Source organism: Adiantum capillus-veneris, chromosome 6 (genome assembly GCF_014529385.1).
Source record: "Adiantum capillus-veneris isolate H3 chromosome 6, ASM1452938v2, whole genome shotgun sequence".
In the NCBI taxonomy this organism is placed as follows: domain Eukaryota; kingdom Viridiplantae; phylum Streptophyta; class Polypodiopsida; order Polypodiales; family Pteridaceae; genus Adiantum; species Adiantum capillus-veneris.
Window position 1 is genome coordinate 51,026,154 of NC_140936.1, and position 25,698 is coordinate 51,051,851.

The 25,698-nt window shown below is 41.5% G+C and overlaps 1 protein-coding gene across 1 annotated transcript; it reads right to left on the reverse strand.

Moving 5' to 3' along the window:
- Window positions 1-11,863: 11,863 nt before the first annotated feature.
- LOC147455493 (uncharacterized) lies at window positions 11,864-12,892 on the reverse strand. Its single transcript, XM_086513721.1, has one exon. The coding sequence runs from the start codon at window positions 12,890-12,892 to the stop codon at window positions 11,864-11,866; it is 1,029 nt and encodes a 342-aa protein (XP_086369847.1).
- Window positions 12,893-25,698: the final 12,806 nt, after the last annotated feature.

Sequence of the window (25,698 nt, forward strand, 5' to 3'; positions counted from 1 at the left end):
CCATTGTAGCTGGTATGATTTTGTTACCCGGGTACAGAATGAAAGTGATTTTGGATTTGGACTTATATTGTGGAATTGGAATTGGATTCGGATTTGGTATCTGATGATTACTTTATCACGGCAGTGTTTATGTGATGAGACTTGACATTATGAGACTGATGATGAGTGTGACCAATGATATCCTGATTCATCAGGGTATGACATATACTGCTTATTCTAGTGGTATGGGACACTAGAATAGGTAGTATGTGGATGACGGCAGGCATAAGCTAATGTTGTTTAGTTTCATAAATCTTTCTTTTATTATGTGATGTTTTTGACACAACATACTAATCACTGTTTTTGACAAGTATTGTTTGCAGATTTTTATCTTCGCAACTGAGGACAGTTGCTTTCCAACGGAGAGTTATGTTATAGAAATGATATTTTATGATTTATTACACCTGACAGGTGAAAAATACTAGACCCAGCTTGGCCTATGCAAAAATATTTGTATATCATGTACATTTTATTATTCAAGTGCTCTTTTATGAGCTTTGGCCAATTATGACCGGCCGGCCAGTTTGTACTGACTTTGACCATTCAAGAATCTATAAATTAAATACGTGCAAGAGGGAAATGGTCACTCTTGCACGGGGGGAGATTGTACCCAGTGCTTGTGTCTTGTTCTCTCTTCTTCCCTCTTCTCTCTCACCGTGCCGGCGTAGCACTCCGCTCTAGGAGGTGCGCCTGCACACGTTCTCTTCCTCTCTCGCCCTCGTTGTCTCTCTCTATTCACGTATAACATCGTTGATTATGTGCGATGCGAGACGTCAGGTATGCAGATTCGTTCATTTATGCTTCATAGTATGTTGTTTCGGGTATTTTGCAGGGCTCTACGCTTTCCGACTGTAGCATGAAATGCCACTGAGGCCAATGATGGGCGTACGTTGTCGTGTTGTGACAGGTACATAGTGGGAATGCATGCGACAAGACTTATCTTGTAACTTTTTAGATACATAATTATATTTCCTATAATGTACATCTCGTAGAAGTCGTCAAGTGACTTCATTAAGTCCTCCGTGGTCTTCATCTCTGAAATGTTTAAGGTCACCATTGATGCCAAGCTTAACCGAATTGTTCCTAGTGCCTTTCGATCAAGGACAATCCATGCTTCATCTGTCGTCATTGGAGGCTTCTTTGCAAGACCTCCTAGTGGCAAATATAGGTCCTTATGGTAGAGAGTCTTCAATCTACATCTTCCAATGTTGGTAGTTTTTGCCGTTGAACTAGCTTCCCTTCCTCCACCATAACTCCCACTCAATTTAAGGAATCCTTTCCTTGAGATAATTTATCCATGAGAAAACCTTGCTCTGATACTAGTTGTTAGGAAATAATACGTAGCTAAATAGATTATTGAGTATACTACTTAATGGAGAGAGACAAATTTTCTCACACGAGATTATAGAGTAGAGAGAGAGAGAGAGAGTACATACAATATACATGGTTCACCCAATGTGGGCTACATCCATGGGAAAGAAGCCACTCAATGGCTTTGGTACTTCAAAACAAGAAGTAGCTTACAAAGAGATTACACCCTTTTGGAGCTCCCACCTTGCTTCAGTCTCACCACCTTACACCCACCTTGTTGCATCAACTTCACACTCTGAGATGTGTGTAGAAATGGACTCCTTTTATAGGCCAAAAGGACTACTCTCTCTCATGAGAGGGATCCGCCCTTGTGTAGAAAAAGTCCAAATCGGACCCTCCAATCCACCCATGTGTGGCCGCGTTTGAGGAGACAAGTCCGCTTTTGAATTCGGCCACTGGCCACCGGCCATTGACTACCGGCCAATCGACCGATCGTTTTCCGACTACTTTTTGGCCACCGCTTGGCCATAATATTTCAGCAAAAAGGAATATTCTGGCGAGACTGGGCATGAAGATTTTGGTTTTCAGCGAGCTATTTTTCTTCACGCAAGATGGGTTCTCGTCAATGGGGGCCTTACAAATGTGCATTTTTAACATAAAAAATTACAAGGGGTAAATTAGGCTCCATACTTAACAATCTCCCACTTGGAGGCTGATCTCCAAACCAAACTTGTGACTACTTTCCATCCTAGCTTCTTATCCTTGAATACCGATTGAAGATAAGCAAAAGCTCAACTTCTCTTTGTTGACCACCTTTGTAAACATGTATGTAGGAGGAAAGCACAACAGAAAGTGGCTAATGAGAATGCTCCGATAGCATCCATACAAACGGAAGCTACATGGTTAGGAGTAATGGATCTACGTATTCATTTACAACTTGCCGACGACACCACCGAACGAGCCTTAGTGGACACAAGGGCTAGAGCTAATGTGGTTAACTATTCCACTTTCAAAAAACTCACGCAAGAACGTCTAGTGCCCAACACTATGGGGTTCAAAGTAGCAAACAGAGGCACTATGGATAGTCTGGGCCACATAAATTTACCAATCACCATTGATGGAACCGTTTATCGGCATCAATTTCATGTGATTGAAGATAAACATCTTAATGAAGCAGTCATTCTACGAGTGCCGTGGATGCGCACTTATCAAGCCACAACAAACTGGCAGGACAACACTTTACTCCTTGCACACGAGGACAAACGAACCATGTATGGGAACCTCTACCATCATCGCATACACTAGCTCAGTGATACTCAACCACCATGGTGCAAAAAATATGGGTTAAGAAATCAATCATCAAAACCAAGCCTTGGAAATTGTGGATACCTAAATGACATTCCAATACACGTGAGCCTACATTGCCTACATAGAATTTAAACCACCACAAATTGCCCACCGTTGTTGGCACACAACCTAACCCAATGGACCATTGTCTTCGACATCCAAACATAGTCGATTTGGTATGGAAACCCAAACAACCTCGCCTTCATGATGCCTCTTCTAGCGAATCCAAACCTAAGAAATTTCGATGGAAACCCAAACAATGCCAAAACGCAACCCAACCGTCAGCATCAACGCTTTTGCTGGTCACAGTCAAACACAAAGCGCGTCTTCTCCAATTACTATTGTTCGGACCACGCAGCTTCCGGGGAACCTCGCCACCAACAACCACTGAACATATTGTTCAACACCTATCTCTTTCACAACATTTTGTTTCCCCGTGCATATCCTCCATCAGCATCATAGAGCCACACTATATGGCTATGCATAGACACACGCTTTATTCCCAAGCACTCTGACACATGTTCATCGGGGACGACTCACTCTAGGAAGGGGGAAAATGTGGTAGGACTATCATTTGTATATACTATTATTATCATCTTACTTCTTTTCTTTTTGTTTCCTTTCCTTTTCTTTTCTTTAAAAAACATATAACAAGTTTTTCAGAGCCTGACAAACTCTTAATTGGCATAATCATGAGCCATACCATCACCATCTAACACCAGAATAAGAGTATGTATATAAGGGAGGCTACACTAATTTTGGCTAATTTTTGACCGACCAATAATCATTGTAAATAAATTTCTTTTACAAAAAAGAAAAAAACGATAGATACTCAATAAAAAATTGATAAGTCGAGCCACGAAAGTTAGAATTGACTTTTTAAAGCAAATGCCAAAACTTCAAAGCAAGGACTCCGAACATGGCAAATATGGAAAGATTCGACACAATATCAATTTTGAGCCAACTTCTGAAGGATCAAAACTGCAAATTGAATGCCATTTGTAAACCAAGTGTAAGAATGAGGAACGGTTCAAACCACAAGTGATATAAACAACAAGATATAATCAATGAAGGTAAGTATAACTGGGGCAATCCACAAGAGCATGTGTGTGTGTTCCATACTGCATCAACAGTGCCAAACAACAGATCAAAGCAGTACAAGGTCACAAAATTGGAAAACTAACAGAGCCAATGGGGAAGTCCAAAACCCATCTAAAACCAAAAATATTTTGTCCAATAGACCACAACTAACTGAGAGAATCAGCCAAGGCAAAAACAACAGAAAAAAGTGGTGGAACATGGATCGCGATCCATGTTCCCCAAGCCCTAAAAACATGGAAATTTCTACAAGAGCAATGATAGAGGGTCAGGAACACACTTCTATGGCTGGCTTTTCAAAATTCTTCCCAACATGGATCGCGATCCATGCTCCCTTTTGCCAAAATCAGGAAAAAAGTTGCTCACTAGCTGGACAATGTACAAATGGTACTAGTGTTGCAAAATGATCACAAAAAGTGCTCTAAAGATCATCAAACCCTCTTGGATTTCTATTTTCAGTTTGCAAATGGTCTTTTGGTCATTTTCATAGGAAAAAAGATGAAATCCCAAGAAAAAAAATCAAAAGAGAACAGGTGCTGGGATGCCAGCAAGACCTATCAAGAATGGCTAAAGATAAAGTCCTGACAAATTTTCAAATTACTGCTAAGGTCAATTCGGAGATTTCACACTCTCATAGGAGCCTATCAACAAGCAATTGTAACCTAAGGATGGTGGTAGGATCAAAACTTAGCAGAAGCTACTTGCAAAATGGTGAAAAATGAATGGTTCAGTTTGTCTTCTCAAAAGTATTCAATGTCAGGTGAAATTTTCCAAGGAACCAGGCAAAGCTACGAACTACATACCTAAATCATTAGAAATCAAAACAACCATAGATCATAGGAAAAACATGAGTCCAAAAAGTGGTTGCCAGAAACAGATATGGTCAAAACAAAAAAAACATGGCCATAAACTGAAAACTAGGGCAAACTAAGGAAAAACATGTCCAAAGTTGTAAAACTTTCACTAGTGTGCTAGAAAAACCTATGGGAACCAATGTGCAGAAGAATTGTATCAAAATTCTGTTCAACATGGATTGCGATCCATGTACCTTTTTGCCCAATATAAGCAAAACCATGCCATCTGATTCAATATGTTCAAGAAATCCAAGCCATGGAGTTTCCAACCATTTGAATCCTAAAATCCACTTCAAAAATCCAAAAATCTCTAAATTTGCAAATGGTTTCCAAAATTTAGTCCAAGTGTCAAACCAATGATCCAAATCCCAAAAAAATTGGACCAAGGCATAATCTAGATGAACCCTACCAGATGGTATCATCAGATTTTCAAAATGTTGCCCAACATGGATCACGATCCATGTACCTTCAGCCCGAAATCCAAAGAAAATTGCTCAGTAGCATCTCCATATGCCCAGGAACAACTTACCAAAGTTAGAATTTTCAAATGCTTCCCAACATGGATCGTGATCCATGTTCCTTTTTGCCAAATTCATATGTCACATCACAGTCTTGTGCCTATAGTAATCCTAGATGCACTGGTCAAATTTGGTTAAATTTGGAGTAGTTTTGACAAAGTTATGCTCATTTTTTCATTCTATGGTCAAGTTTACACTTTTCGACAATTTCGATCTATTTTCACTTGCTAAAATTTACAACAAAATGCCTCAAAGGAAAACACAACGGGAGTTACGAGATAATCGATATCTCATCAAATGAGAAAGCTCACCTCACCGAATAGGTACTTGAAGCAATTCGGGCGAACATCTTCATCAGAAGGTTTCAAGCAGCAGACGGATAAATTGTAAAGGCCACAATCTTTCCATAGGAAATGTGGACTTTGCACCAAAAATGAGAAGTGAAAGCAGGGGGAAAGTGCCTACATCTAGACACTTTCTTACGACTCCCTCCTTGGGGAATGGATTTTAGACGAGGTCTTGAGCTCAGAAGTTCAATTAGTACAATGAGGAAGCAACTATAACAGACAAGGATGGGGCAGTTGTCAAGGTAAAGATCACAGTGGAAAATATCAATGAAGCCCTCCAGCTTCCGCAAGGGATGCACAATCTATTGCAGAAAACAAAGGCAATAGACAATGACAAAGCTTTTTTGAAGCAACGAGGCCACAAGCTGACGTATCAAGACCTGATCTACTCAAAAATTGAACTGCCATTGCGCCTTATCTCGCAACAATTCAAGGTGCAGAAGCCGCCTAGATATATCGAACCTTTGTTGTATATGGCAGTGGTAATGGCAATGGGCTTAGTTGAAGGCTGGGTGGTCAGTTGCGACTTTTGCAACTATGTTCTTGACACTATTATGGAAGCAAACCTAAAGGGGATTCAACGAAGTAAAGATTACATGAACGGGGGACCAATGCTCACATGTATAGCCTATCAATCACTGGAAATGACCGAGGATCTACCACCTGCCAAAGCGCAAATCGATCTGATCCACAGATCCAAATGAGTTGTAAGACTAGTGGCAGGACCCTCTACACGGCCAAAACCAGAAGTCAAACAGACAAGGCAAAGTGCATCGCTAAAGGACTCTGAAAACAAGAAGACCGAGTCAGATGCTCGGAGTAGCCAAGAAGAGGGGTCCCACTCCAGAGACACTCCTTCAGAGTATGAGTCCTCGGAGGAGGAGTAGAACAGCCCATACACACTGTGATATGCCAGGTTTAAAAAAAAGGTTGCGCACTTGGCAGAGGCTATCCCCATTACTCATGGCAGGAGGACAATGAAAGAAGCTCAGGCATTGAGGAAAAAGCTCCGCCAACAAAAGCAAGATCAACATCAAACCCAAGGAACATAAGAGGATGATGAAAAGGAGGAGGATGAAGCTGAGAATATTCCACTGCTACGCAAGTAAATAGAGGCCTTGGAAAGAATCAAACAACAGAAGAGGCAGGAAGCTGCAGAAAAAAGGAAAATTGTAGGTGCCATGTGGCAGCACATTCACAATGAGCTCAAGAGAAAGATGGATCAAAGGCAAAGAGAAGAATCAAAGAAGACACGCTTTGATGATCTCGAATCATCTGACAAATCTAGTCAACACAAAAAGGAGGAAAGTCACACGCAAGAAGAGGAATAGCATGACACACAGGACCAACAAGGTCAAGACCTTGGTTCTCCCAAGGATGCTGAGCCACTTCTAGAGACTTTGGAAAAAGAGAAAGAAGAAAGTGGAGGACTGTTGGAGCAAGGGGCAGAGGTAAAGCAAATGGATCAAGAAATATAGTCTATCCAAACAAAGCCTGCCACAACATCTGATGCTATAAAAGATTCAAAAGAGAAAAGCAAGCTGAGGTGGCTGAGAAATCAGATTAGGGCCAAAAAGACCAGCATAGGCCAAAATCGCCACGCTCACAAGCAACCATGGACGAAGGAGCGGAGTTACTCCAATCCTTTGACATTGACGCTCACTTAGGGTAGATAAAGTGCTTTAACTTTTGATAGAAAACTCCAAATTGAGTGAGGTATAGCTAGGAAGAAAGCTTGTGGGCAATATAGCACACGGCTAGACCTGAATTTTGCGATCAAAAAACCGTAAGCAAGCGTGCGGGACGACTCCATATATAAAAGGATAAAAAACGATGAGACGTTGAAGGACCATAAAGTAGAATGGTTAACGAGGGCATTAACACTAGAATGGTAACAGGACACTTTTATGTCCTTGAACACTTTTGTGTCCTGTTAAGTGACCATTTTGCTTGAATTATTTGAAGAGTATGAAAATGAATTTCTAGGTTCTATATATCCACAAAGTTGCCTTATGAGCTGAAAAAAACTTAGCATTTATTTTGGAGTATTGATCTCACCATTAACCTTACTCTTGCACAACATTTTTTAACCTAAACTGTGTGAAAAAACGGGTCCTGTTTTTGGCTTTTTTTCAATTTTTGGCAACTATACCACTCTAAACTTTATTTTTGTGAGGTTTAGATGGCTAGAGGTTAGGCCTTCATAGTTCTCAACATGTTTTGATGCTTGTAGGGAGAGATAAGTGTTAAAATTGAAAGTTATGACCAGTTTACAAGAATTGCATAATCCTGTTTTTTGACCAAAATTAGCACTTTTATGATTTTTTGGTGGCTTTCTTGATATCCAAATTCAATTTTGATAGTGTAAATGTAATGTATAACATAAAGCTAATCTTCCTTGAGTTTTGGGGGACCTAATATGCTATATAGCGTAGTATATGATGATGGTTGACTTTTTTGATTGCTAAAGAATACGATACATTTTAGAGTAGCAAGTATAACTTTCTCAATATTTTTAGTTTATTAGGCCAATTGTGTGTATTTTGTAGGTAGTAACCATATCTAATCATAGACTACAAACTTGGCTAGATATTGAGTAGTTTCTATGGGTTTCTAGAGGTCATAATGCTAAACCCATTTTTTTCATGTTTGCTGTATTTAACACTTTATCATTGAACCCAAGGTTCCAATTGTAAGAGATCCATTATACTTTTGACATGCTCCATGGCTCCTTTTGAATCCAAAGGCCCAAAGTGAACTAAGTAAACATGTATATAGTATCTGTATTGAGTGTGACTATAGAAACTTTGATGATAGGTCCGCAGAATGGCAAAAATGCAGCTTTTTTGAACCTATTTTTTTTACCCAAAAAAAAATTAGCGAGGTAAAAGCAACCATATGTTTTGGTCATCAACCCATTGAAGTTAATGGGGCATTTTAACTTAGGTCATAGAAAAATCCCCACTCTTATTTATATGCAATCAATCGTAAGAAATTGCCGTTTTGGGCAAAATGCACTGGTCCATCAACTTTGGAGGCTTGTAGTGACCAAGGGATGAGAAAAATTACAAGTTTCTCATTTTTTCCATATGCAGTAGTTATTGAACTATACGCTCATGAAAGGATTTTTCAAAATGAGTGGATCTACTATGGTTTTGGAATTTTTTCCCAAAACCCTGAAAGGACACTTTTATGTCCTGTTAGGTTACCATTCTAGTGTTAAGGGGTGATTAGGGAACAAGGGGGTGGGACACCAAAAGCGTTTCGCTCATAATGAGCTCACCAGTGGTGTGGGTTTAGTGGTGTGGGTTTAGATACAAATGGAGGGGGTGAGCAAGCCTTTATAGAGGGGCAATTTGAGGTGGGATGTCTTTTTGGGGGGGAAAAGGGAAGTTAATGGCAATGTACTCAAGTACATAGGGAAGGAGTAAGGGTAGCAGGGGTGGTACTTGCTTTAATGGTAGGAGGTAGACAAGTTGTACCCAAAAAAAACTTTAATTTCTTGCAGAATGGTGAGGGCGTGATTAGATGCCAAAAATTAAAGAGGGGGGGGGGGGGGGGGGGGGGGGGGGTGTGTGATTTGATGCCAACAAATGTAGGGGGGAGAATTTAAGCGAGCAAGAAAACGATGTATTTGGTAAGCGAGGCTTTGCAAAAACGGGAGGAAGACAGGGGATCATTGGATATGAGTTAAAGAGGGTATGCCAGAACTATGGGGAGTATACAGAGATATATTAGGGTGGGGAAAGCAATTTGTGAGGATTTGATGAGAAAGGCAAAAATAGGAGGGAAGAAGTTAAGTGATAGCGTGGAAGGTAGGTACCAACCACTACTTTCCACTATGAGCAAGACCATCATAGAGGGCCGCTACATCAAAGGTTAGGGTGTTCATCGGGGTGGTGTAAGGCATGTACAAGACGTTTAGGGACGTTGGGCCCCGAAGTTCAACAAATGGTGGGTCTAGGTAGGTGTGAGAGTGTGGGGTTGCACTGGAAAGCCCGAGCAATGGGGTTACTGATACAGTGAGAGGGTGATAGCCTTCTTGTGGAAGGCGTGAAAGGTAGCTTGAAGGTCATGGGAGGTGTTTTCTTAAGTCGGAGTGATGGTTCCAAGAGGGAAGTACAGATCTGATAGGTGACTTTGTTGAACACATTATACAAAAACCCTTGTGGGTAGCCTTTTGTCCTAAGGCATTTGTAGAAGAGGCTGCGGATAATGAGGTAGCCATCCAAAAAGCTTTCCCTAATGATATATCTTTTGAGTTCATTGATGATGAAGGACACTTTTTGATGCGTAGGGTGCCAAGAGATCCAAGGGATGTAGTTATAGGCGTTTAGGGGTTTTTGGTGGCAATGGGAGTCCAAGAGGCTTGAGGAGGCAAAATTGGTACCTTTATAAAATTCTTTGTCGAGGATAGTGGCGTGGTAGGGAAAAATGTGGCTTGAGATTTTAATGTGTTCTTGAAGTGGTTTCCCATAATCTTTCGAAAGAGAGGTGAGGGAAGTCAAAGAGCCAATCCATAAACCAAAGGCATCGTCTACATAGCGTTGGAAGTAAAGAAGGTTGGGATTGTGCAAAAGAGAGGAAGAGGCTTCTAAATGGCAAAGAAAAAGGCATGCATACACTACGACAAAATTGGAACCCATAGCCGTGCCCTTAACTTGCTTCCAAAATTTTCCTTGGAAGTTAAAGTAGTGGTGCGATAAGATGAAAGCCGCCAGAGAGAGAATAAAGCGAGTTTTAGGGGGGTCAAAATGGGTAGCTATGGAGGCTTTAAGGGCTAAGAGTCCTTGGTTGATAGGGATACTGGGATATAGAGCCTCAACATCAAAAGTGAAAAGGAGGGTATTGGGTGGGAGGGGGAGATTATTAAGGTCTTGGATGAGGGTGAGAGAGGTTTTAAGGTTTTGCTTATACATGAAGAGGATAGGGAAAAGTACAAAGTGAAGCCATATGGAGGATTTTTAAAAAGCATAGCCTTTGTAGGAGAAAATAGGCCGTGTGACAAGGGAGGGTTTGTGAAGCTTTGGGATGAAGTAGATGGGGCATGGTTTAAGCTGCTTGTTAAGGGGTGAGAGGATGAAGTTACGTTCTAATGACGGTAATGCCAAAAATTGGATGGAAAGGGAGGAGAGGAGGGAGGCAATAAAGGGAAAGGGGATGGTAGGGCAAGGCTCATAAGTGGAGGTATCATTGAGGTGGGTGAGGGCATTACTTTCATACCAATCCAAGGGTAAGATGGCCAAGCCTAAGTTCTTGTCCGCGGGTTTTATCACAATTGAAGGGTCCAATTTGAGGCTACATAAGGCTTGTGTGACAAATCGGGGAGGCTTTGAAGGTAAGAAGAAATTAGAGTAGAGAAGGCGGCTAAGGTAAAGAAAGTTATTGTGTTAGATTAGATTGAGAGCGGGCTTTTCCAAAGGGGGTTTCCAAAAAGGATTAGGTATCTTGAAAGGGGAAGGTAGAGGGGTTGGATGATTCTTGAAAAAAAGTTTTAGGTTGAGAATTCTTGCCATGAAGCCATGTGCCTTAAGAAGTGAAGAGGGGGAAGGATGAGGGGGGGGGGGGGGGGGGGGGATGTACTTTAAACCTAAAGCTAGGCACCAATTTTCCGGGAGAGAGAGTACCTTAGGCGTAAGGTTGTGCACTTTAAAATTAGAAACCCCATTATCAAATGAAAAGGCTTTAAGATTACCAAAAAGGAGAAGCTTGTAGCCATGCGGGTTTGTAAGGGGTAGCCAAAACTTTCTTCTCACTCACCCTTTGGAGGTTGGGGGGTCAAGGTGTTCTTTGTCAAAAGGTATTGTAGAGGCGGTGTTGGAGATCCAAAGGTTAGGGAGGAGGGGGCCTTGGAGAAGAAAAGGTGAACCCATGTGGTAGGGTGTTGTAGCCCTAGTACCTCCTCCCTTTTACTTTTCCGAGTGCTTTGAATTGTAGTGGGAGGTGTGATGTTGAGATGAGGCCTTCTTGAGGGAGGAGGAGGAAACCGAAGGTAGAGCGGGGTGGGAAGTGGTGGGGTGTTGGGGGCTACGAGGTTTAAGAGGGTAGGCAGGATTGATAGGTGTGTTGAGGTTGTGGACGAAGTTGGTTTTTTCTTGCAAGGAGAAGAGTCTTTGTGGGGAGATTGTAAAGGTTGTTTATAGGATAAGGCTTGAGATGGTTTAGAAGCTAAGGCTTGATGTTTTGATGGGAAGGGGGTGGGGTGGATATAGGGTCTAGGGGATTGGAAGGGTTTTTTGGAAGGGGGGTAGAAGGTTCTATGTGGAGATAAGAAAGCTTTTTTGGGAGGGGGATAGGGCTTGCTTGGTAAAGGGGGGGAGGGAAAGCGAGGTTGTGTGTGATTTGAACTTCAGTGCTCCGTTAAAACTTTCTCCACAAGCTCTTTAATAGTTTGCTCTTTAGGGAGAGAAAGGACTTCTTCTTCCAAGGTATTGATGGATCTTTTACGTGCATGTATGGCATCTTCCTCCTTGGTAGCATTAAGATGGGCATTCAAAATGTAAGTTTGGATTTCGAAGAGAAAGAGGTTGAGAGAGTAGGTCTTCCATTCTGTAAGCTTGAGACTCCAATCTTCTTTTGACAATAGGGGGATGGAAATTAAGAGCAACCTATTGTTGAGATCATTGAAGCGTTCTTCAACAAGAGAGTGGTACCCATCCAAATAAGATTGGAGGTTATTTATGAGTATAGTTTGTGCTTGGATAAGAGCTTGCGTGGAATTAAGTTGAAATTGTATGGTGAGTGAAGTGAGCTTGGCATTGAGAAGAGCTTGGGCTTGGGAATCATCAATGGTAAGCTTTGGAGGTTTGATACAAAGGCTTTTGGGAGCCTTTTGGTTACCGATTAACTCGTTGAGTTGTGCAAGGAAACCTTTAGCTCTTCCTAGCTTGCCATGTAGTTTCTTGAATTCTAAGATGGAATTGGAGAGAATTACCTCGACATCAACAGGTTTCTTGAGTTGTGGTGGTGTTGCCAAAATGGTGGGGAGGTAGGATGAAGTAGCAACCTTCTTGCGGTTATCCAAAGGTTTTTTGACAACCCGGGGTAAGGCTAAGGTGGGGGACAAAGTCACATTCACATGGTTGTGGTCCAAGCTATTTTTGGCCAGGACTGAAGAGAAGTCGAAGGAATCCTTAGGGAGCTTTTCCAACTCCTCCGTGATGTGTTCGTAGTGATTCAAAGCTTGCACGTTTTCGGGTAGAGAGGCCATGTTAGTTGTGGGAGAGTGCGTTGGTGGCACAAGAGTTGAAGAGGATTTTGCTAAGAGGACGGTGGTGGCCGAGACGAAGCCGGGGAGAGGTGTTGCCGCCAAGACCGTTGGAGTCGTATCCAAAGCAAGGGTTGTAGGAGTTATTTGTTGGGCCCCATGGTTATCCATGGCAAGGGTTTGAGTTTGAATCCAAACTCCCCTTCGTGAAAAAGTGTGGAGTGTGTTGCCTAAAAATAACACTTCGTGTTGCCTTGGAAACAATTCAACACTACAACCCAATTAACCATCAAAAATTCAGACAATGACTTTAGAGCTTAACTTGCTGGAGGTGCCATAGAGAAGATTGTGAGTGAGAAGAGAGTTAAAAAGTTATAGAGCAGTTTCAGGTTAGGTTAGGTGTTAGCAGGCTAAACTAACCAGCCGTTAAAGCATGACCCGAAGGAGTTACGAAGCTGAAGTGGCTTCAATAGTTGTTCTTTTGCTTTTTCTTGACCTAAAGTGATCCAAATCACATAAAAACCATATTATAGGGATTAGGAGACCAAGAACAAGCTATGTGTCAAGTTTCAGTACAATATGACACATAGATACATGGATCGCAATCCATGTTCCTTTGTCACAGACTGATACCAAACTTGCACCATAGCTAGAGAACATCATAAGAAGTCTATTGGTCTTTCCAAAAGTGAATTTGGATATCAAAAACCTATCCAAAAGCTCAGAACTGCAAAGTAAATCTGTGCAAGTGCGAAAATAGACCTAAGTTTCAATCTAGAGGTCCATTTTCAAAAATTTGATACCATAGGATCTCCTAATCATGCTAAATCTAATGGTGCCAAGAGAAGTCAATTTGGGCTCCAAACGTGGATTGCAATCCATGTACCCATAGGGATAGCTAGACCTAGAATTTTCCAGATGAGTAGGGCACGGATAAGGAAACATATCCTCAAGTCCAATTTTGGAAAAATTTGAGCAAAATTGGATCAAAAGGGAGCAAAACAGGTGACAAACTAAAAACCACAGTGCAAACCTAGTATTGGCTATTTGACTTGTCGAACCAAGTCCAAATCCAAAAAGATTTGAGATTTAGCTTGTGGACATAGAGTGCAACAAGCTGCCAATAGATGAAGTCCATATGTGGTTGAACATGGATCGCGATCCATGTACCTCCACCTCAGAATTTGTTGAAAATTGGTATATAGCCAGCATATGGCCTTGTCTACACACACAAAAAATTTGCAAAATTTTGGAGTTTTTTTGTTTTTATACCAGGAACATGGATCGCGATCCATGTACCTCTCAGCATATTGGGGTATCTCACTTGGTTATCTTGAAAACCTACTTTTGGACAGCCCAAATCTCAAGTTTGAGCTAAAAATACCTTTGGGAGGCCAAGATACTAGCCAAAGTTCTTGTGTTCTGGTCCTGAGAATGTTTGAGTGCTGTTTCAAGTGCAGTTCACTAAAAGTGCTTTAACTTTTGATAGACAACTTCAAATTGAGTCAGGTATAGCTAGGAAGAAAGCTTGCGGGCAATAGCACACGGCTAGACCAGAATTTTGCGATCAAAAAACCGTGACCAAGCGTGTGAGACGACTCCAAATATAAAAGGATAAAAAACGATGAGACGTTGAAGGACCATAAAGTAGAATGGTTAACGAGGGCATTAACACTAGAATGGTAACAGGACACTTTTATGTCCTGTTAAGTGACCATTTTTCTTGAATTATTTGAAGAGTATGAAAATGAATTTCTAGGTGCTATATATCCTTAAAGTTGCCTTATGAGCTGAAAAAAACTTAGCATTTATTTTGGAGTATTGATCTCACCATTAACCTTACTCTTGCACAATATTTTTGAACCTAAAGTGTGTGACAAAACGGGTCCTGTTTTTGGCTTTTTTTCAATTTTTGAAAACTATACCACTCTAAACTTTATTTTTGTGAGGTTTAGATGGCTAGAGGTTATGCCTTCATAGTTCTCAACATGTTTTGATGCTTGTAGGGATAGCTAAGTGTTAAAATTGAAAGTTATGACCAATTTACAAGAATTGCATAATCCTTTTTTTTGGCCAAAATTAGCACTTTTATGATTTTTTTGGTGGCTTTCTTGATATCCAAATTCAATTTTGATTGTGTAAATGTAATGTATAACATAAATCTAATCTTTCTTGAGTTTTGGGGGACCTAATATGCTATGTAGCATAGTATATGATGACGCTTGAGTTTTTTGATTGCTGAAGAATACGATACATTTTAGAGTAGCAAGTATAACTTTCTCAATATTGGTAGTTTCTTAGGCCAGTTGTGTGTATTTTGTAGGTAGTAACCATATCTAATCATAGACTACAAACTTGGCTAGATATTGAGTAGTTTCTATGGGTTTCTAGAGGTCATAATGCTAAACCCATTTTTTTCATGTTTGCTGTATTTAACACTTTATCATTGCCCCCAAGGTTCCAATTGTAAGAGATCCATTATCCTTTTGACATGTTCCATGGCTCCTTTTGAATCCAAAGGCCCAAAGGGAGCTAAGAAAACATGTATATAGTATCTGTATTGAGTGTGACTATAGAAACTTTGATGATAGGTCCGCAGAATGGAAAAAATGCAACTTTTTTGTACCTATTTTTTTTGCCCAAAAAAAAATTAGCGAGGTAAAAGCAACCATATGTTTTGGTCACCAACCCATTGAAGTTAACGGGGCATTTTAACTTAGGTCCTACAAAAATCCCCACTCTTATTTATATGCAATCAATCATAAGAAATTGCCGTTTTGGGCAAAATGCACTGGTCCATCAACTTTGGAGGCTTGTAGTGACCAAGGGATGAGAAAAATTACAAGTTTCTCATTTTTTCCATATGTAGTAGTTATTGAACTATAAGCTCATGAAAGGATTTTTCAAAATGAGTGGATCTACTATGGTTTTGGAATTTTTTCCCAAAACCCTGAAAGGATACTTTTATGTCCTGTTAGGTTACCATTCTAGTGTTAACGGGTGATTAGGGAACAAGGGGTTGGGACGCCAAACGCGTTTCGCTCATAATGAGGTCACCAGTGGTGTGGGTTTAGATACAAATGGAGGGGGTGAGCAAGGCTTTATAGAGGGGCAATTTGAGGTGGGATGTCTTTTTGGGGGAAAAAAGGGAAGTTAATGGCAATTTACTCAAGTACATAGGGAATGAGTAAGGGTAGAAGCGGTGGTACTTGCTTTAATGGTAGGAGGTAGACAAGTTATACCCAAAAAAGACTTTAATTTCTCTCAGAATGGTGCGGGGGTGATTAGATGCCAAAAATTAAAGAGGCGGGGGAGGGTGTGGGGGTGTGATTTGATGCCAACAAATGTAGGGCGGAGAATTTAAGCGAGCAAGCAAATGATGTATTTGGTAAGCGAGGCTTTGCAAAAACGGGAGGAAGACAGGGGATCATTGGATATGAGTTAAAGAGGGTATGCCAGAACTATGGGGAGTATACAGAGATATATTAGGGTGGGGAAAGCAATTTGTGAGGATTTGATGAGAAAGGCAAAAATAGGAGGGAAGAAGTTAAGTGATAGCGTGGAAGGTAGGTACCAACCACTACTTTCCACTATGAGCAAGACCATCATAGAGGGCCGCTACATCAAAGGTTAGGGTGTTCCTCGGTGTGGTGTAAGGCATGTGCAAGAAGTTAATGGACGCTGGGCCCCGAAGTCCAACAAATGGTGGGTCTAGGTAGGTGTGAGAGTGTGGGGTTGCACTGGCAAGCCCGAGCAATGGGGTTACTGATACAGTGAGAGGGTGATAGCTTTCTTGTGGAAGGCGTGAAAGGTAGCTTGAAGGTCATGGGAGGTGTTTTCTTAAGTCGGAGTGATGGTTCCAAGAGGGTAGTACGGATCTGATAGGTGACTTTGTTGAACACATTATGCAAAAACCCTTGTGGGTAGCCTTTTGTCCTAAGGCGTTTGTAGAAGAGGCTGCGGATAATGAGGTAGCCATCCAAGGAGCTTTCCCTAATGATATATCTTTTGAGTTCATTGATGATGAAGGACACTTTTTGATGCGTAGGGTGCCAAGAGATCCAAGGGATGTAGTTATAGGCGTTTAGGGGTTTTTGGTGGCAATGGGAGTCCAAGAGGCTTGAGGAGGCAAAATTGGTACCTTTATAAAATTCTATGTCGAGGATAGTGGCGTGGTAGGGAGAAATGTGGCTTCAGATTTTAATGTGTTCTTGAAGTGGTTTCCCATAATCTTTCAAAAGAGAGGTGAGGGAAGTCAAAGAGACAATCCATAAACCAAAGGCATCGTCTACATAGTGTTTGAAGTAAAGAAGGTTGGGATTGTGCAAAAGAGAGGAAGAGGCTTCTAAATGGCAAAGAAAAAGGCATGCATACACTACGACAAAATTGGAACCCATAGCCGTGCCCTTAACTTGCTTCCAAAATTTTCCTTGGAAGTTAAAGTAGTGGTGCGATAAGATGAAAGCCGCCAGAGAGAGAATAAAGCGAGTTTTAGGGGGGTCAAAATGGGTAGCTATGGAGGCTTTAAGGGCTAAGAGTCCTTAGTTGATAGGGATACTGGGATATAGAGCCTCAACATCAAAAGTGAAAAGGAGGGTATTGGGTGGGAGGGGGAGATTGTTAAGGTCTTGGATGAGGGTGAGAGAGGTTTTAAGGTTTTGCTTATACATGAAGAGGATAGGGAAAAGTACAAAGTGAAGCCATATGGAGGATTTTTAAAAAATATAGCCTTTGTAGGAGAAAATAGGCTGTGTGACAAGGGAGGGTTTGTGGAGCTTTGGGATGAAGTAGATGGGGCATGGTTTAAGCTGCTTGTTAAGGGGTGAGAGGATGAAGTTACGTTCTAATGACGGTAATGCCAAAAATTGGATGGAAAGGGAGGAGAGGAGGGAGGCAATAAAGGGAAAGGGGATGGTAGTGCAAGGCTCATAAGTGGAGGTATCATTGAGGTGGGTGAGGGCATTACTTTCATACCAATCCAAGGGTAAGATGGCCAAGCCTAAGTTCTTGTCCGCGGGTTTTATCACAATTGAAGGGTCCAATTTGAGGCTACATAAGGCTTGTGCGACAAATCGGGGAGGCTTTGAAGGTGGGAAGAAATTAGAGTAGAGAAGGCGGCTAAGGTTAAGAAAGTTATTGTGTAAGATTAGATTGAGAGCGGGGTTTTCCAAAAAGGATTAGGTATTTTGAAAGGGGGAGGTAGAGGGGTTGGATGATTCTTGAAAACCCGTTTTAGGTTGAGAATTCTTGCCATGACGCCATGTGCCTTAAGAAGTGAAGAGGGGGAACGATGAGGAGGGGGGGGGGTGTACTTTAAACCTAAATCTAGGCACCGCTTTTCCGAGAGAGAGAGTACCTTAGGCGTAAGGTTGTGCACTTTAAAATTAGAAACCCCATTATCAAATGAAAAGGCTTTAAGATTACCAAAAAGGAGAAGCTTGTAGCCATGCGGGTTTGTGAGGGGTAGCCAAAACTTTCTTCTCACTCGCCCTTTGGAGGTTGGGGGCTCAAGGTATTCTTTGTCAAAAGGTATTGTAGAGGCGGTGTTGGAGATCCAAAGGTTAGGGAGGAGGGGGGGCTTGGAGAAGAAAAGATGAACCCATGTGGTAGGGTGTTGTAGCCCTAGTACCTCCTCCCTTTTACTTTTCCCGAGTGCTTTGAATTGTAGTGGGAGGTGTGATGTTGAGATGAGGCTTTCTTGAGGGAGGAGGAGGAAACCGGCGGTAGAGCGGGGTGGGAAGTGGTGGGGTGTTGGGGGCTACGAGGTTTAAGAGGGTAGGCAGGATTGATAGGTGTGTTGAGGTTGTGGACGAAGTTGGGTTTTTTCTTGCAAGGAGAAGAGTCTTTGTGGGGAGATTGTAAAGGTCGTTTATAGGATAAGGCTTGAGATGGTTTAGAAGCTAAGGCTTGATGTTTTGATGGGAAGGGGGTGGGGTCTACATAGGGTCTAGGGGATTGGAAGGGTTTTTTGGAAGGGGGGTAGAAGGTTCTATGTGGAGATAAGAAAGCTTTTTTGGGAGGGGGATAGGGCTTGCTTGGTAAAGTGGGGGAGGGAAAGCGAGGTTTAGTGTGATTTGAACTTCAGTGCTCCGTTAAAACTTTCTCCACAAGCTCTTTAATAGTTTTCTCTTTAGGGAGAGAAAGGACTTCTTCTTCCAAGGTATTGATGGATCTTTTACGTGCATGTATGGCATCTTCCTCCTTGGTAGCATTAACACTAGGTTGGTAATGGGACACTTTTATGTCCTGTGAAGTGACCATTTTCCTTGAATTATGTCAAGAGTTTCAAAATGGATTTTGAGGTGCTATCTATCTAGAAAGTTGTCTCATGAGCCGAAAAAAACTGGACATTTTTTTGGAATATCAATTCCATCTTTAACATTGTCCTTGCACAACATTTCACAACCTAAACTGTGTGAAAAAATGGGTCCTGTTTTTGGCTTTTTTCAACCTTTTGCAACTATACCACTGTTGAGCCAGCAGAGGATCACACCCACATTTTTGCTCACACCCATCATTTTGTAACCATTGATTGTAATAAATGTCTTTCCGACATTAATTTTGATTTGAGCCATTCATTAAGTAACGGGACTCAATTGAGTTTCCAGCTTGTAATCCCGAAGTAATTTCACCTGTTGATGTAAATAATTAGAGATGTTCTCACCTCCAAGGCTGAGGTATATAAGCCAAAGTTTTGTAACCTAAAGGAGATTCAATTATTAATCAAAGTGAGTTTTTGAGCGCCGTGACTGTGTCTGAGAGAGAGAGAGAGAGAGAGTCTTATCTTCTTGCTACGCGAGCTACAGGGCCGCCATTGGAGAAGCGACACCGCCATTGTGTTAGCAACGGTGAGAGCTACGCACAGATACCAAGAGTGTGCGCTATCGGCTTCTACGCGTGGTAAGTTCCTACGAGCTTCGGTGTGAGTTTTCTTCCAACTCGTGTGTCTGAATAGAGCGTGTAGCATATCTATAGAACCACAACGAGTAGAGCTACACATTAGTACCATCGGGGTCAAGTTTCGGTCACCTGTATTTTTCGGCCTATCTTCATACGCGTTTGCCGCACGGAGTGGTTATAGGTTGATTTTGCAGTTCAAGTCTTTAGGGTGTTGTTCTTACCTAGTGTCTAGACTTCCCCTTGAGTTTGAGATCGATTCAATGATTCTAGATCCTGTTTCGTATAGCATTCGTTCGTAGTACGGATTTCAGTCACTTGCGTATTCTAGAACTTAGATTTGATTTCCTTAGTAGTGATTGTCATTAGAAGGTCGAGTAGGTGACTTGACACCCACCTAGTTGTTTCCATGCGCCTACGGGTCAAGCTCCGTCCTCGTCTGACAAATTCTGTTGTTGGTTGAGTTCTCGCTATTTAGCTTCCGCTAGCGGCGTAACCGCCTTAACATTTGGCGCCGCTGCCGGGGACAAGAGCCCTAAGTAGGTGACCTTAGACTAATCCTACGAGGTGAGTCGTATAAACTACTTTGTATACTTTAGTTAGAAAAGATCTAGGAGTGGTGGACTCCGATGGTCTCGAGAGATACTAGGAAGTGGGGTATTCCTGGGTCTTCCGCGTTGACAATATTTTTAGTTTAGCTTAGATTAGATTGTTTTTGATGGTGTTTAAGTGGTTGTTGACATAAAAAGCATTTGCTACTCCTTGTGTGGTAGTAAATCTCTTTATATTTTCAATTGCAAAAAATCCATTTTATGATTAAAAGTAGCTTAGGTAGGGCCTGATTTGATCCTGATCTAGAGCTATCAATTGGTGTTCTATTTGCTTGATGTGTTTGATTGCATGTTAGATCACTGAAAAAGTCGCTTTGGTAGTGAAATATGCAATAAACAAAGTTCAGAAAAATTTTCTATGTAACTAATTGTTGCTGAGCACTTAAAAGAGCTATTGGAAGAGTTCTGTGCTGAAAAACTGGAAATCTGCAACTTTAGACATCATACGCGTATGATGTCTTAGGACCTAAACAGAGACTAAAATTGAAAATTTGACATTGCCAGAGTGTTTAGAAGGGGGGTTTTACCCTAAGATCAACTTAAAACAAGAGCATTAACACTCAAAGAAACCCAAAAAGACAAGTCAGAGTCCAAGAAACGCAAAGAATAGGAAATTTTGGATTCAAATCTTGTTTTTACATTCAAACCTGACAAAAACACTTGAAACTCAATTATAAACATTAGAGAAGGCTTAAAACCAAAAATAGTCAAAATCTGGGACAAAAGACATCATACGCGTATAATGTCTTTTGGCACATCCACTGCTTATTTTTGATATCTGACCTGACAAGATTGTTACAGGCACTGTAGGAAGCATAAATATAAAGTTTGGACCCAAATTGATGAAAAAGACATCATACGCGTAAGATGTCTTTGACCTAATTTTGGACAAATTTTGATACTTTACTAACACAGATCCATTGTAATAGCTGTCTAGAGGTTATATTTCAAGTTTCATCCCATTTGGATCACAATTGACCCAAAAAACAAGTCAAAAGCGGAAAATTGCCAAGAAAAGCCTAAATTAGTCATAACTTGCTCAAACAGAGTTCAAACTGAATTTTGTGAGTGAACAGAGCATAAAGGGGCCACTGAGAGTGAGCATAACCAAAATAGTCAAAATCTGTGAAAAAAGACATCATACGCGTATAATGTCTTTTTCAGCATAACTGCGACAAAATTCTCACTTGATGAAACAGAAGTTGTCCAGCTGACAAGATTAAACAATTGACCAAGTATCAGTCAGATTGGATCAATTCTGACCACAAAAACTTCGGGAAAACAAATTGCCGAGACGGAAAAGTTACAGTCCTTTAGGGGAATTGATGAATTTGAGATCGGGCAGGAATCTCCGGAATAATCAACCAAAACAAGGGGAACCAGCAAGTGTCATATCAACCGAGGGAAGTGTAAACCAAAGTTGGGTGCAACCATTAGAGCCGATCTTTGAAGGAAGTGTTTCTGATACTTCTTCGGAGAGGTCTTACGAGATTTTCACCGAACACTCGAACAGGAACAACAGAGAAAATATGGCAGCAGGATCATCAAACCCTTCCGCCACAATGAAGCTATTGTTCATAAAATATCAGTACGACAATGAGCAAGGTGCAAAGATCTACAAAGATGGAATGGACCGCTATTGTGTAAAGATAGAAGAGAGACCTAGTGAGTTCAAGGACTTAGTGCCTGTGAGCTATAGCAGAGATAGATATCTAGATGACGAGGGTACCATGTACTTGGTAGTCCTAAACCCTAACATTGTGGACAAGTGGGGATTGATGGGCACCAAAGCCAAAATAGATGAACTCGAGGAGAAAGCACCAATAATGAACTTCCCTAATGCGAGGTTAAGAAGAGAGAATGAAACTACAAGGATCAACACTGATAACATCTATGTGGGGCTATACAAATATAATAATGGGGAGCAAGATCTCTATTATAGATGTGAAGAACCCTACACCGGAGAGTTGACAGACAAAAAAAGAATCTATGTCTTTACCTACACAGAGGGATCGGAAGTGAAAATTGCCGCTTACGATAAGTATGGCAGGCAATACTCAACAATGGGCAAGAAAGAATTAGAAGGATATACATACTTTGGGGGACCACTACATCAGTATTATGTTACTTCTAGCTCACATAGACCAGCACCAACAACTGGAGTGCAAAACTCAATGACAACAGGAGGACAAAGAACTCAGGTTGCGGACTCTTTCAGTCAACCTTGGGACTCGAAGCTCGGACCAATGGGATCATTACATTCCAGAGAGTCAATGGAGACGAATCGAGGTAGTGCAGTTCCAATCCCCACCTATACCACTCCAGGTCCAAGGTTTGAAGCGGAACCATCACATTTACCTCCTAGTAGTAGATTCAGGGCGGGGGAACCGACAAGGGTAACCCATGAAGTCCATGATGCTGGAGAAAGCTTTAGCCGAGACACAGGAGCAATGATATTGGTAGCAGATCATAGACGTATGAGACCATCTCAAGTAGCCAAGTGTATGCCAAAGAAGTATGGTGGTTCAGGAGATCCGTATGCACATGTGTCACTCTTTAAGCAAGTCTTAAGAGCTGAGCAGATAATAGATTTCCATACACAATACGAGGGATTTGGTCTTACTCTAGAAGGTACTGCATTGACATGGTTTCAACCAATGAACATAGGGGGATTCCATGACATTGACCATTTGCTAAGAGAGTTTGCTGAGGAATTCTCAAAACGAGGGATTAAGCACAATACGGTCTCACAAATATATGCTTTTAAACAGAGAGAACACGAAAAAGTGAAGGAAGCTTCACTTCGCTTCAAACAATACATTGAGAGATGTCCAGTACGTGAACGACCACAAGATGACAGACTATCTGTTCTCTTTATTGAGGGACTGAGGAACGACACTCTCAAGAAGGACTTACACTTGAAAGCTTGTACAAGTTTCGAGCAAGTAACGAGAGAGGCATTGTACTTAGTGGATAACTGTACGGTTTATGGAGAGGTGTCAGCGGATACAGATTTTGCATCCAGTAGCTCCTCCTCCGTAGCGAGTGAGACTACCACTAAAAAGAATGTTCAAACAACAACCATGCCAAATGTAGAGCAAATGATAGAAGATGCTCTAAAAAGGATGGCACCATACCAAAAACCATTGCCAAAAACACTGAAATGGTGTGCTATTGAACAAAAATGGACAAATCATCCAACAGAGGAGTGTTATTACAACAAAGGGTATGTAAGGGAACGCTAGTATGCACCTCCTGCTCAATTAGCACCACTCAGATACATCCAGTACCTCGATACCCAACGGGAAGTGTACCAGGACCTATGGGGATAGAAAGACCGCAACCGGTATTGGGACAACAAACACCTTTACCAGGAGCAAGACCAGTGGGCATTAGATATGCACCAACCTTAGAGAATCAGGAAGAACAAGCCTTAGTGCCTGTTCAAGCCTATCATGAAGAATCTGGTGCACACATGTCTCCAACTATGTATTACCCACCAGAAGAACCCAAACAACCAGAACCATGGGGCATGATTGGGAATGTTGCCAACAATTACAAGTGCTTCTGATGAAGAGAGATACAATTTGGATGCAAGAACATTGATGTTCATAGCTCATGGAGGGTTAACAGTACAAAGACCATCCTATCCACAAAGGACGAATCAAATGGGACCAAGACCAGCACTAGGACCCTGTTACAAGTGTGGAGGTGACCATCTGATGAATGTTTGCCCACATACGGAAATCATTAGAATTAACGCTTATTGCACTGAGTGTGGGGTTACTCACTTCATTGAGGATTGTTCAAAGAATCCAAACAAAGTGCAAAAGACGACATTGAATATGCTAGAAACTATTCCTACCAGCAGTGGGTCTGAAAATGAAACTCTGATACCAACGCAAGTTGTTACTAGAGCTCAAGCTAAGAAAACCACTAGAGAACCTGAGAATGGAAAGTTAGCGACTGAAGTGGTTAGTCAAGGACCGCGGCGTCAGAAAAACACATGGAAAGCTAGAAAAGCACGCATGAAGTTGAGAAAAGAACGTGAAGACGCTATTCTAGCTGAGGAACTAAAGCAAACTAAAGCTAGATTAGAAAAACTTGAGAGTCAAAACGGGAAACGAGAGATGAGCCCGGAAAGGACGAAACAAAAGAGTATCAAAGAAACAACGAGCTTAAGCTCAGGGGGATCAGTGCTAGTCGACAAAGTACACGAACCATTGGACGCACTGATGAGAGCTTACGAAGCTAGGTTAAAGAACAACCAAACACAAGAACAGAGGTGGATGACATACCCAAACGCGGAATTGGAAAAGCAGAGACTTGAAATGTGCCAGAGAATGATCGAGACTGCACAAGCCTTATTAGAACCACCAAAAGAAACAATGAATTGTGGAAAGGAGAACCCAATTCAGCAAGAGACTATCGTTTCACGGGTAGCTGAAAAGACTCCCAGTGCACAAAAGCCTGAAAATACACAAAAGGATGACCGCATAGTATTGAACACAACCGATCAGGAGATAGAGAGTTTTCATCCAGTCATACAGAGGATTTACGGAAAAGATGAGGATTATAATGAATTTTGGAAACAAGTGAGAGAGGCAAGCTTTGCAAACGAGCTAAGTTGCCAAGCTAATCAGACAAATTGGGAAAAGGACATCAGGAATCCTCCCATAGTGGAATTTGAGGCAGGATCTCAAGTGGACTTGGATCTGCAATCTTACTGGGGAGATGGGGGCTCTGTTAGAACAATGGAGAGCAAACCTCATTCACTGAAAACCTTACCTTCATACTTAGGAGAGTATGAAGCAAAATCCGAGATTAGAGCACTTCCCTCACGAAAAATCTCATCAGAAAAAGTCATGGACTCGTAAGGATTGATAGAGATTTTGTCAACACCAGTGACATGCACTATCACTTTAGCTGAGCTTTTGAGGCTAAGACCACATATGTGGACCACTGTAGGAAAATGCTTGGAGAAATTCGGGATAAAAGATCCAACATCGAGATTGCAAGAGAGCATAGAGGAGCTGAGCAAGCCACAAAAGAACGCTAAGCTTGTACCCTTAAACAAGGTCGGAGAGTATTGCGAAGGTGAAGAGGGGAATACAACCTTACTATTTGAATTCCAAGGAGTGAAGACGATGGCAATACTAGACAGCAGAGCAGGGGTAGCCATTGCTACAAAAGAAATCTGGGAAAAATGGGGAAAACCAGCAATAAGGAAGACTAGGTTGAAACTCCAATTAGCAGATGGACACATGGAGAAACCTATGGGGTTATTAGAGAAAGTTGTAGTGACTTCTTGCGGCATTGAATACGAACATACTTTTGCTATTGTCGATTTTGCCAAGGAGAATAACTATGATATCATATTGGGAAGACCATTCATGAGACAATTGAAAATGGTCCAAGATTGGGGCTACGATCACATATACTTGAGAAATATGGAAACCAATACACGTG